The sequence below is a fragment of the Enhydra lutris genome, unplaced genomic scaffold (assembly GCF_002288905.1).
Source record: "Enhydra lutris kenyoni isolate GAN:26980312 unplaced genomic scaffold, ASM228890v2 scaffoldscaffold1, whole genome shotgun sequence".
Lineage (NCBI taxonomy): Eukaryota > Metazoa > Chordata > Mammalia > Carnivora > Mustelidae > Enhydra > Enhydra lutris.
The window spans coordinates 29,524,370-29,536,501 of NW_019154085.1; the positions used below are offsets into that span (position 1 = coordinate 29,524,370).

The 12,132-nt window shown below is 57.7% G+C and overlaps 1 protein-coding gene across 1 annotated transcript in view; it reads left to right on the forward strand.

Annotated features, from left to right (window-relative positions):
* The window catches only part of LOC111142086 (SPEG complex locus), a 55,342-nt gene that overhangs the window by 15,738 nt on the left and 27,472 nt on the right, over nt 1–12,132 (forward strand). Inside the window, 5 exon segments of the mRNA XM_022495040.1 lie at nt 292–435; nt 792–974; nt 10,043–10,213; nt 10,456–10,549; nt 11,614–11,789. Coding sequence (XP_022350748.1) covers nt 292–435; nt 792–974; nt 10,043–10,213; nt 10,456–10,549; nt 11,614–11,789 — 768 coding nt within the window.

Below are 12,132 nucleotides of genomic sequence, written 5' to 3' on the forward strand. Positions count from 1 at the left end.
TGGGCCTTCCACCACAAACCGCAGTGACCATGGCTGAGGTTGGGAAGCCAAACTAACATGGAGTCCTGGCTGCCTGTTTGAGAACCACCCCCCTCCCACTGCTTCTGTCTTTTCTTCCCTGTCTCAGGACATTCAGGAGAGAGACCCCTTGATCCCCCAGCCCCCACCTTCTAGAAGCCCTTCTCTCTGGGTTTGGCTTTCTAAGATCCAAGGATACCATTATCCCCTCTCTCCCTGAGTCATCCCCATAGGGACCTTGTCCCCTTACCCTGTTACCCATGTCTCCGGCAGAGTCTTCGGATGACTCATATGTGTCTGCTGGGGAAGAGCCCCTTGAGGCCCCCGTGTTTGAGATCCCCCTGCAGAATGTGGTGGCGGCCCCAGGGTCAGACGTGCTGCTCAAGTGTATCATCACTGCCAATCCCCTGCCCCAAGGTGAGCTCTGGGGCTGGGCCCAGGCTGAGGTTGAGACAGCGAGTGGGAGGTCCCCCGCTCAGTCCTTGGGAGAGGGGGTAGGGGAGGAGGGACATTTGCTCCATGGGGCTGGCCTCACTCGTGTGTGTGTGTGTGTGTGTGTGTGTGTGTGTGTGTGTGTGTTAGGAGAGCTTTCCCAGAATCCCCTGGGAGAGGGGAGGGCAGACCTGGGCTTCTGTGAATGAGGTGGGGGTGCCCTCAGGATTCCCTAGGATGGGGAGCGGAGTGGTTTGGGCTCTGTGGAGGGGGAGGGGAGATTTGCCCCCAGTGGACTACTGTGGGCCATGGCCACCAGTCATCCCGCTCCTTCCCCACAGTATCCTGGCAGAAGGATGGGTCCGCGCTGCGCAGTGATGGCCGCCTTCTCATCCGGGCAGAGGGCGAGCGGCACACCCTGCTGCTCCGGGAGGCCCGGGCGGCTGATGATGGGAGTTACACAGCCACCGCCACCAACGAGCTGGGGCAGGCCAGCTGTGCTGCCGTGCTGGCCGTGAGACCTGGTAGGGAGCCTGTGAGCTTGGGGCCCCGGGTGGGATGAACCTCAACCCTTCCCTCTCCCAAACCTAGAGCTCAAGCTCTGGGCCAGGGGGTACCGTCTGTTCTCGCGTGTCGTCAGCTGCTCTGCTGGAAGCATTCTAAGTGGCCCGGCCTTGGAGCCCAGGCCAGTTTCCCAAAGGCACACACAAGGCTGGCCAATTCATGAAGTTGCTGAAATTTGTCTTCACATATCCTCTAAATGCCATCCTCCCTTGGCATTTCCCTAAAAATGGTCCTGTGGGGAAAGCAAATTATCCTTGAGTCTCTGAGAAAAAGACTTTCCCAGTTCAGAGGGCTTAAAAGCCATCAGGAGCCTTCTGAGGTCATTTCCTCTAGAACAGTACCCCCTCCCCCCCAAGTAAAAAGGATGCTTTTAAAAGTGCCACAACCCTTCCCCACGCCCTTGGTCCTTCTGTTGAACCAAAGCGCTACAAGACAGGGTAGCTGAGAGCACCTCGCTGGAGATGGCTGTGGCTGAGGCTGCCTTGCTTTCTATTTTTACGAAAGCCCTCACTTGGTGTTGGACTGCTTCCTTTGGGTATAAGCCCAGTTTCTTTCAGGTTCAGGGTAGGGCTGGACGGGTGTCAGTGGGCATGGCTAGTTCTGCCCATTCAGGTTGCTGGGTCTGACAGTGTGCTGACCCTGGGCAGTGGGGGCAAGGGAGGTGAGGCTGGGTTGGGGGGGGCTGTCCAGAAGGAAAAGACACAGACTCAACCCTCCAGGATATTAGCACTGGGTCATTAAGCTAGATCAGAGGACCTGGGTTGGAGGACAGTGCAGGGCAGAGGAGCATCAAGCCATGGGTCAGATTTATGGGGTGCTGGGTTGAGAGGCACGGGGGCCCTGAAGGCCATCAGGGTGTAGAGAGGCAGCAGGAGGCGCTGGGCGTGGGACAGCATGCCCAATAACACATGCTGCTCCATCCCTTTCACTGGACACGAAAGGAGACCGGTTGCTGAGCCTGTCTTGCTGTGGGCCCAGGACTTTTGTACCTTCACCATAAGGGTGATTTTGGTGCTATCTGCCCTAAGCCCCCATCCTGCATTTGATTCTTTTGTTTGCGCCCATCTGGCTCTACAGAATAGCAGGACTTCCTTAACTCACATACCCCTCCCAGGAGCCAGTGTTTCAGATGTTCTCCTTTTCCTCGCCCCTCCCACCTCGCTGATTCATGCTGGCCCTACACGCGTGCTTCCGTCCTTCTATCACCTCTGGGATCTGGCCTGTGACTCAGCTCCCAGCTCTCCTCAGGGGGCCTGGGGCTGGCTTCAGGACTCTGGGCAATAGCTGGCTTGGGCTGAGATCTGGCAAGGAGGATGGGGGGTGTCCCGATACCAGCCTGTGGCCATTTGGGAGACTTTTAAGGTTGGGAGGCAGGCTTGGGGCAAGGCAGCTGTCCGCACTTGACTGGGAGCTCTGCGTTTGTCGTACTCAACCTCCCTGCCCTTCATTCAGTTTCCTCCTTTGTGTGATTCTCCCGTCCTCACGAACAAAAGCAAATGGGTGAACGGGTTTTATGTGAAGCAGTAGGCAAATGTTAGCTGTTAGCGTTATTAACAGGTGCTGTTGCGCCCAGGTTTCCACGAGACTCCAGAAAGCTGCCTTTTCCTTTTCTGCCCATTCTTCAGACTGCCTTAGGGATTCCTCCCCTGCTTTTGCCAGGCCCGCGGCCCCAGCTTTTCCATACTTCCCAGCCTCTGGGTCCTCAGCCCATTGTGGCATGTCTGTGTCTCCCCCGAACCCCGCCCACCCTGGGGAGCCAGACAGGCTTCATTGCATTAGTCCGTGGCACTGGGCTTTGCCCCCAGAGAGCAGCCCCCATAAGTCATGCTGCCTCCGCCCCGGGGCTCTCTTGGCGGAAGCAGACTTTCTTCCCCTACAAGGCACTGTTTGGTCCGGCGCAGTTGGACAAGGGCCAGTGGACCTGAAGAGCAGCAGAGTGGGCGGAACCAGGGGGTGGGACAGACATTTGGCCAAGGCGGGGGTCTTAGGCCTGCACTGTGTGCGGAGTGAGGGGGTGGGACTAAGAAGGGGAGTCAGGCAGTGTGGCCCTGTGGCTGCAGGTGGGGGGAGGTGGGGGGAGGTAGGAAGGCAGGGGAGTCAGACGAGGGAGGGAGTGTGTAGCATCTGATAGGAAGAGGTCTTCTGGAACCACCTCCCTTTCTTGTTCCTTAACCCTCCACCCACCTGTGGCCCTGGCAACCAGGACTGGCTGCACAGTGCCCTCTTGGGGTGCCCACCCCCAAAGGGTGTGCTTTGGAGAGCTCCCAGAGCTCAATTCCTGGTTGGGAACCACGGGTAACTAGACAGCGTAGTCGCTCAGGCATTGGAGGGCAGCATCTGGTTCTCATCCCCCCCGCCCCGGGGCCCTTCCAGCCTGCCCCAGCCTGCCCCAGCCAGCCCACTGAGGACTTCTGCTGCGGCCACAGTCGTTCTCCCAAAGGGGGAATGTGTGTTGGGGCGGGTGGCTGGGGAGAGTGAGAGGTATGCTTACGTGAAGCTGAGCGTTCTTAGCTGCCCACGTCTGTCACACAACATTTACTGATATGGCCTGGCTGCCAACTTCTATTGCACTCTGGGCGGTGTCCTTCCACACCTCTTCTCTTATTTGGCCACATCGCCCCATATCTGTCCCTTGGAGAAGGACATGATAGGTGCTGATATACCCATTTTACAGATAGGAAGACATAAACATGGAGAATGAAGCGACATAGAGCCTAGCCCAAGGCCCGCCACCCTTACTGAGCAGCTATAATCCACCTAGGAACGTTGTAAGCAGCAGGTGATTGGCGGTGCTGGAAATGCGCTCATGTGGATGGCGGAAGAGGAGGACATAGGTGGGCATTTCCTGAGCACTCCCTGCGTACCCAGCCCTGTGTCGCTTGCGTTACCACATTTACTCTTGCCCTGGGTGGTAGGTTCTGTTGTTATGCCCACATTTCATACGAGCGAGCTGAGACTTGGAAAGCCCCAGCAAAGTGCGTTAGAGAAATCCTGATCAGTAGAACTTTTTGCTGTGAGGGAAATGTTCCAGATGCACCTAGTCCAGTATGGTAGCCACTAGCCACGTGTGGCTGTTGAGCTCCTGAATTGTGGCTAGTTCGACCACAGAACTGGATTTTTCTTTTCTTTATGTTTTAATGAAGATGCGTGTAAGTAGTCTCAGGGGCCTAGTGCCTACGCTGTTGGGGTGCTCAGCTCTAGGAGCAGAGGGCCAGTTGGGGGCTGATCGTGATTCGAAGCCCTGTCCCTGGGTCTCCCAAGCCTCCACTCCTTACTGTCCCCTTCACTGCTACTCAGAAGAGGTTCAGGGTTAAGAAAGAATTGTGCTCATGAGCTCCCACTGGCTGGGCTGCGGGGTGAGGGGAGGAAGGCAGATGCCCTCATTGGGTGGGTCTGATGGGGGCTTTTCTCTCCTTCCTCCCTGGGCTCCCCATCTCCACTGTGGCGGTGATCCTGCTTTGTCTCCCTGCATGCATGTGGGATCACGTTCGGCACATCTCCACCTTGGGTCTGACAGGAGGCCCTTTGGGTGTTGGTCAGGAGGAAGGCAGATATGGGGGGGTCCATCCTTTTGCCTTCAGTCCTCCCTCAAGCACAGATCTTGTATATTTGAACCTAAGGTTCTAGCATTTTCCGGCTGAGACCTTGGCCTCTTCCTCTTTCCTTAGCTGGTCATAGTTTTCTCGTCTATGAGGTGAGGGTCTGTAGGTCCCCTGGGCTTAACTTACTGGGTGAGATTTATGAGGCCCTGTGGGGATGAGGAGGTAGCTAAGGACATTTGGGCCAGAGGATATGGCTTTTCAGATCTTCCGGCCCTCCCATAGGAATGACACCATCGTAACAGGACAGACTTTGGTTATAGGGGCTCAGGAGTATAAAGGGAAAGGCACCAGCATCTGCCCGTGCCCCTTCTCCTGGCTGTGGCTGCCACAGTCACAGCCTCTCCCTGTGAAGGCAGGAGCTGCCAAGGGAGGGGACCTCGGAATGTCACATGACCCCGTTGCCTATCCTTGAAGGGGTTTGGTCAGCATCTGAAAAAACAGCGTGGGCCCCTTGACCAGACTCAACCCTTCCTTCCTACTCCTGGCTTCCAGAAGCAAGTTGGCCCTGGGGGGTGTCTCCCAAGGCTGCTCCCTCACGGTGGGTGTTGTCATGCTCAGCCCCGCAGAAGAATAGGCACCTAGTCCACTGTGGACGCCAATGCTTTGTCCAGCACAGAGCATCTCCATGTAATCACGCGTGGGGAGTTAACGGTTGCTGTGGCTAGGTCAGGCCGGCTGTGGCAAGTTCTCTTGGCTTCTTCATCCATTGAAACCAAAACAGAAACCTCTTCTCTGGAAGGGGCGATACCCGCTGCAGGCCAGCTTTCGTCTCCCTCTGCCCTCGGGCTCGCTGACTTGCACAGTGGCACGAGCACAGCGGACGTTTAGAGGAACCCGCTCTGGAGACAGTGCCCGTGGAATGCGGGTCGGGAATGGCTGGGCCCCGGATGAGGGCTTGCTGACTCTGCGTGTCACCGCGTCCCTCCGAAGCCTCGAGGAGTTCCCCTTGGCCTTCAGAGTGAAGGCCCCACTTTAGTCCCCGTCTGGACCTGAGGACCTGGGCTGTGGGAGCCTCCGCTCTAACTCTGTCAGCTTTACCCAGTTTGGGGGCCAGCAGGTTGAGCTACAATCGTCTGCATGTTCTTGCTGTCTCTGAATATTTGCTCCCACAGCTTCCTCCTCCGGAAAGACTTTTTCCCTTTTTCTCCTGCTTCAGCCAAACTCTTAATTCCTATACCACCCTTTCCCTCAGTTACCCTGTCTTCCCTGAGCCCAGAGGAATCTGCTGTCTGCACTCTGTGGCCCTAATCTGCCCTTCTCTTGCCTCCTCATTATTCTCGCTCACTGTTCTGCTTGTGTATGGAGGGGATTGTCGTCCTGCCAGCCACAAGGTTCCTGAGATCAGGACCATGCAGGACCTGCATTCTTACACCCTGCAGCCACACCCGGGGGCCTTCCTGAATGGTCCAGGGCCATGTGGACTGCAGGACTGTGTGTGAGATAGTGGGGTGGGGGGGGGGGGGTGGAGATGGGTGACTTTCCCAGCCCTGGGAACAACCCGGGTGACATGGAGAGGCGGAGCCAGACAGACATCTGTGGAGGACTGCTGAAGACCTGCTGAAGAGTGGGGGAGCTTGGGTTAGCTGAGAAGTCCCTGGAGCGGCAGTCTTCCGAATGTGGTCCCCAGACCAGCAGCGTCCACATCACTGTGGGAATATGTTAGGGATGCACAGTAATGTACTCGGTGCATCAGAAACTCTGGGGGCGGGGCACAGCAGTCCGGGATTTAAGCCCAATCCTGAGGCACCGTGAGCTTTGAGAACCTCTGCTAGAGAGTGAGGGACCTTGCTCAAGATGGGAGGCCAGATGTTGCTGTGGGAAGTGCTGGGCTGTGGAGCCAGACCTCTGAGGTTCTGAACCCTGCCCCCAAGTTTAGTGGCCAGATAAGATGGAACTTGCCTCTTAGGGTCATCTTCCTCCCATGAGGATCACAGGGGTCCCTAAGCTTTCATGTACATAAGAGTCACCTGGAGTGCTTTTAAAAAAGATTTTATTTATTTGAGAGAGAGAGAGCGCGAGCGCACAGGAGCAAAGATGCAGAGGGGCAGGGAGAAGCAGGTTCCCACTGAGCCTGGGGCCCGATGTGGAACTCAGTTCCAGGACCCCTGGATCATGACCTGGGCCTAAGGCAGACACTTAACCCACTGAGCCACCCAGGCGCCCCACCTGGAGTGCTTTCTAAAAATGTAGTCTCCTGACCTCTGTTTTAGGAAATCTCATTCCTCAGGTCAGGGTAAGTAAAGCCCAGGAATTTATGGTTTAAACAGGCTCCCAGGCGGTCCGGATATGGTTGGCTGAGAAGCCCTGGTGTAGAAAGCCTTTCATTGTAGGTGGCTGTGACTCTATTTACCCTTAGAATGTCTCAAGGCATGTTGGGACCGGTATTGAACTAAATGTGCTGGTCTAGGTGGGAAGAGACCCCCCCCACACACACTGAGGGCTCCCTCACACCTGTATTTTCATCAAGTGAGACCAAACTGGGAGCACTGTTGAAAGGCCACACACATGCACAGAGTCGTGTCTTGGGGGTGATGGGGTGTGTAGGGGCAGCACTCATATGGTGGGCCTGTGTGCCTGTTAGGTTTGGGGACACCTGCTCCCTACTTCCCCGCCCGTTTAACAGTATTTCCCCCAGTGAGAGCCCGGTTTGTGGGTGGAGCAGGACTGAGGTACAGGGACTGGTTGCAAAGAAGGTTTTGGTGGTGGGGCTGGTAAAAAGTGGGGTGGCACCAGAGCCTGGCGTGGAACCCCAGAGGTTTTGGGAGCTGGAGACAGAGATCCTCTATTTCTGAGGGGGCCTGAGGACCCTGATTCAGGTGGATTCTCGCAGCATGCAGTTCCCCCAACCACCACCAGGGGTCTCCGAGGCTCCCTGCAAACGTTGCCAATCTGCTTAAATCTCTGAGGTCCCTCCCTGGGCCTGTGAGTGCCTGCAGCGCCATCCAGCCTAGAAGTGACCCTGGAGGTCACAGGCTCCATGGCAGGGAGGGGGCCCCCACCTCCAGAGGCCATGCCTGGCATCTCAGCATCAGCTGGTGGCCCAGCTCCTGGTAGATGTTCACCAAATGCCATTCTGACTTGCCTCCCCACCTCCACCCCAGGACAGCCAACCTGAGTGGTGGCCCCGTCCTCTCCCAGCCCCCGCCTCCTTCTTCTCTGGCAGTGCTGGGAAACACAGGTCATAGCTTGGGAATGTGGCATTGGGTCGCGGGGAGTGGGGGGGTGATAGGAGGGGGAGCGCCTGGGTAGCTCAGTCAGTTGGGCGTTCAGCTCTTGATTTTAGTTCGGGCCGTGGTCTCAGGGTCATGGGGTCGAGCCCCACGACGGGTTGCCGGTGGGGAGTCTGCTTGGGATTCTCTCTCTCTCTCTCTCCATCTGCCCCTCCCCATCATGCATGCTGTTGCGTGTTTTGTCTCTCTCTCAAATAATAGATGAATAGATCTTTTAAAGGAGGTGGGGAGAGAAGGCTATGTGACCTCTCTTCAGCAGCGCCCCTGTTCTGCTGTTCATCTCCAAGCCCCTTCCGCAGTCCCAGTCCATATGGCTGCTCATTGTGCGGCGTTACTAGAAGCAGCCCTTGCCTCATGACCCTTGGCCCTGGGGGGGTGGCCAACAGGGTGAGACACTATTGCCAACAGGTGCCCCCGTCCAAGCTGGTAGGAGGAGAGGTGGGTGCAGGACCAGTGCCCCTGGGTGGTGCTGGGCCAAACCTACCATGGCAGTAGTGGGGAGGCAGAGGTGGGATTTAGGGCGCTCTCAGGTGGAGGGGGTATTTCCGGGAAGGAGGCCGGAAGTCCTGACAGTTCTGTGATTCTCAGCACCACAGAAGAGGGTATGGCCTGGCCCCAGTATTTGAGGCTGATCAGCACATTCCCACGTGGGGCTCTTGGTGGTTTGGTCCGAGCAGGGGCGTCCTCAGGGCCGTCTGCCATCATTGCCTCCCTCAGTGGGTGCGTCGGAGGGAGCGGCTCGGGGCAGGCGTCCATGTGCTGCTGCGCACCTCACTCCTGTCTCCCCCGGGGCTGAGGCCCCGGCACTTCAAGTGGAGGCACCAGTGAGGGGCTTTGCTCTTGTCAGGGTCCAGAAGCTGTAAGGAGAGAAGAAGCAGATCCTGCTACTGGGGAGTGAGCAGGGTGGCTAAATACAGCCAGGCCAAGCGCTCTGCCCCTCCCCTCTCCTCCCCCTCCACTTCGGCCTCGGCCTCCCTTGGACTGCTTGTGGTCTCAGCAGGCACCACCTTCCCCGCCAGCTGCCTGTCTGCCACCCAGCCTGGCCCTGCCTGGCCGGCCCCCATCTCCCCCCTCCCCTCCCCCAGGCCCTCTGTTCAGAGCCTCAGCAGGGTCAGCGGCAGGAGTCGGGCGAGTGGGGCTGGGCGGGCTGGGCTTCTGCTCCCTGGGGAGCCGGCTGGGGTGGGCAGTGGGCAGGCAGCAGGAGGGCCTGGTGCCAGGGCAGAGCCTTCAGGACAGGCACAGCCTGGGGTCTGTGCTCAGAGTTTCGGGTGAGTTGGGGTGCAGCCCTGTGGGGGGGCCGGGCCACAGGGGCTTGGGGTGGGGGAACCAGGAGGAGGGGCCTGGGGGCTGTGGCAGATTCATGTCTGTATTTGGTAGTCGGACAGGAGCCAGCTCAGTGAGGCTGGGCCCCTGGCCAGTTGCAGGGGAGGGCGTCAGGGCCCTGGGGACACCCCTCCCCCAAAGCGAACCCTGGTGCCCCCCTCCCCTTCCCCAGTCTGAGTTGCCCTTCTCTGTGGATGACTCAAACCGCTTTTCCATCCCCTGAGAGTTTGGGGGGTCCGTGTTCTAGGGCTGGGGCCAACAGGTGCCCCTGGGGTGTCTGGGGCAGGAAGCTGAGAAGGGAGAGGGGGAAGGGCGGGCTGGACAGTGCCGCCTCACTGGCCCTGGCACTGCAGGGATGGGGCTTGTCTGAGGTGTGTGTTCCTCCGCACCAGGCCCAGCTCACCCAAGAGACGGGTGCCTGGGCTGTACCACTCTGGGGACCATCTGCATTAGAAGCTTGCAGTTCCACGCCAGGAATGTGGGTTCCCTGCTCCAGTAGAATTTCAGGTCTTCCATCAGGCCCAGGGCAGCCCCTCTGCCACTTGAACCCCTTGTCCCAGGCTATTCGCTATGGTTCCCCTACTCAGGGGGTTCAACAGTATCAGCGTTAGGAGAGTCTGGGGCAGAGCGGGATTTAGGGGCTTGGGGACAGGAGACATCTGAGCAAGGTCACACAGCAAGCAAGTAGGAGCCCCAAGAAGTAAAGTCAGGGCAGGACTGGTCTTCCTCCTACCTAGGCTGTGTGGAATATTCCAGACCTTATCAGGTCCTTGATCTGGGGCTGATCTCTCCAGCTCTGTCATTCTCTCTGTCCCCCCTTCCTCCCCTGGAGTCTCTCTCTTTGCCACTGTCTCTCCTCTCTCTCTTTTCCAGGTGGGTCCACGTCACCTTTCAGCAGCCCCATCACCTCTGACGAGGAATACCTGAGCCCCCCAGAGGAGTTTCCGGAGCCTGGAGAGACCTGGCCCCACACCCCCACCATGAAGCTCAGTCCCAGCCAGAACCGCCGCTCCTCTGACACTGGCTCCAAGGCACCCCCCCACTTTCAAGGTCAGACTCCCGAGGCCAGCACCCAGTCCTTGGGCACCCCCATTCCTTCATGTGGGCCCTTGTTCTTGGGGCCCCACCAGGTTCTAGCAAGACCTAGAGGTTGGCTCCATTAACCCTTCTAATCTGGAGCCAGCCTCAGTCAGCCCAGTGTGGAAGAGGCCTCTGTCCCAGAATCCTCTGGCCCCCGGGAGCCACAGCTGGGCCCTGAATGTCTCCCTTGACACTTTGGGGTCCCCTTCAGGTCTCACTTATGGACCAGTCAGTAAGAGAAGGCCAAGATGTCACCATGAGCATCCGTGTACTGGGGGAGCCGAAACCAGTGGTTTCCTGGTGAGTAGCAGCACCCCTGCAAGCTTCTTCTGCTGAGGCCTGGCCTCTGGGTAGAGCGCAGGGGGCCATTTGTGGACTTGCCTGTGACCTGCCCAGGGGTCTCATCCCAGGTCCAGTGGGGCCGCTCCCTGAACATGCCCCCCCCTTCGTTCAGGCTCATTCAGGGCTTCTCCTTCTTGGGGGGGGGAGGGGTGGGGGGGGCGGGAGGGGAGGAGGGTTGGGTAACAAAAGGTCTCCTGTCTGTCCTGCTGGGGATGAATGGGCGGAGTCATCTCTCACAGGAGGCTGCCCTCGCGCACCGCCATCAGGCGACAGCGGGGTGATTTTTTTTTTTTTTTTAATTTTTTTAAAAGATTTTATTTATTTATTTGACAGACAGAGATCACAAGTAGGCAGAGAGGTAGGCAGAGAGAGAGAGGGAAGCAAGCTCCCTGCTGAGCAGAGAGCCCGATGCGGGACTCGATCCCAGGACCCTGAGACCACGACCCGAGCCGAAGGCAGCGGCTTAACCCACTGAGCCACCCAGGAGCCCAGCGGGGTGATTTTTGAGGCCTGCTCTGCACCCAGCCCTGTGCTAGGCCCCGGGCATAAGTTTGTTTCTGCGCTGCCAAAGCCGGGGGCTGAAGACTACAGAGCTTTCTCCCGGGTGCCTGGGACCCTGATTCCTGTTTGCTTAGGTTCTTAGTAGTTTAGGTCCTAGTTTTCATTTGTCATTGATTAGCCAGTCCCATGTGTGATTTTTTTTTTTTAACATTATAAGTTATTTCTCATCCCTTTCAGGAAGTGGGAAAACTGTTTATTATAAAAAATAAAAAATAAAACACAAAGACGTTTCAGAACTATTAAGAGCTGAATAGTTGTGGTTAGGTTCCAAGACGGGCAAGTTCCTAGTAGGCAGAGGTGTTCTGGAAATTGCTGGTGGAGGGCTGGGATGGCAGAGTGAGGGTGAAAACTTGGCCCTGTAGCCCAGAGGACAGATCTGGGAAGGGGGTAGATGATGTGAGGCGCCTGCAGGGGCAGGTCAGGGCCTGGGCCCCCAGAGTGAGTTCCTGTCCCTCCGATAGGCTGAGAAACCGGCAGCCTGTGCGCCCAGACCAGCGGCGTTTCGCCGAGGAGGCAGAGGGTGGGCTGTGCCGGCTGCGGATCCTGGCGGCCGAGCGGGCCGATGCTGGCTTCTACACTTGCAAAGCGGTCAACGAGTATGGCGCCCGGCAGTGTGAGGCCCGCCTGGAGGTCAGAGGTGAGTGCCTCACACTCTCCATGAACCCCCCGAACCCCCGCCCTAGCCCTGGCCACTTCCCTGCTCAGATGCCAACTTTGACACAACCTCAGATGGAGGATGTCACAACAGGCCGTAGAGATCCCATAGTTGGTTGCTTATACTGTAGCTGAGTAAACTGAGGCACAGAGAGGGGAAGGAACTTGCTCAAGGCCACACAGCAAGTTCATTGTTGAGCCTACTATGCAGTATGGCCTTCCCTTTGCTCAGTCACACCTGTCTCTGATGCTAGCCAGAGAGAGACCCTGCTTCCTGCCATCAGCTGTCCCCTCCCCACCCTCTTCCAAGCTTTTGTCACCTTGCC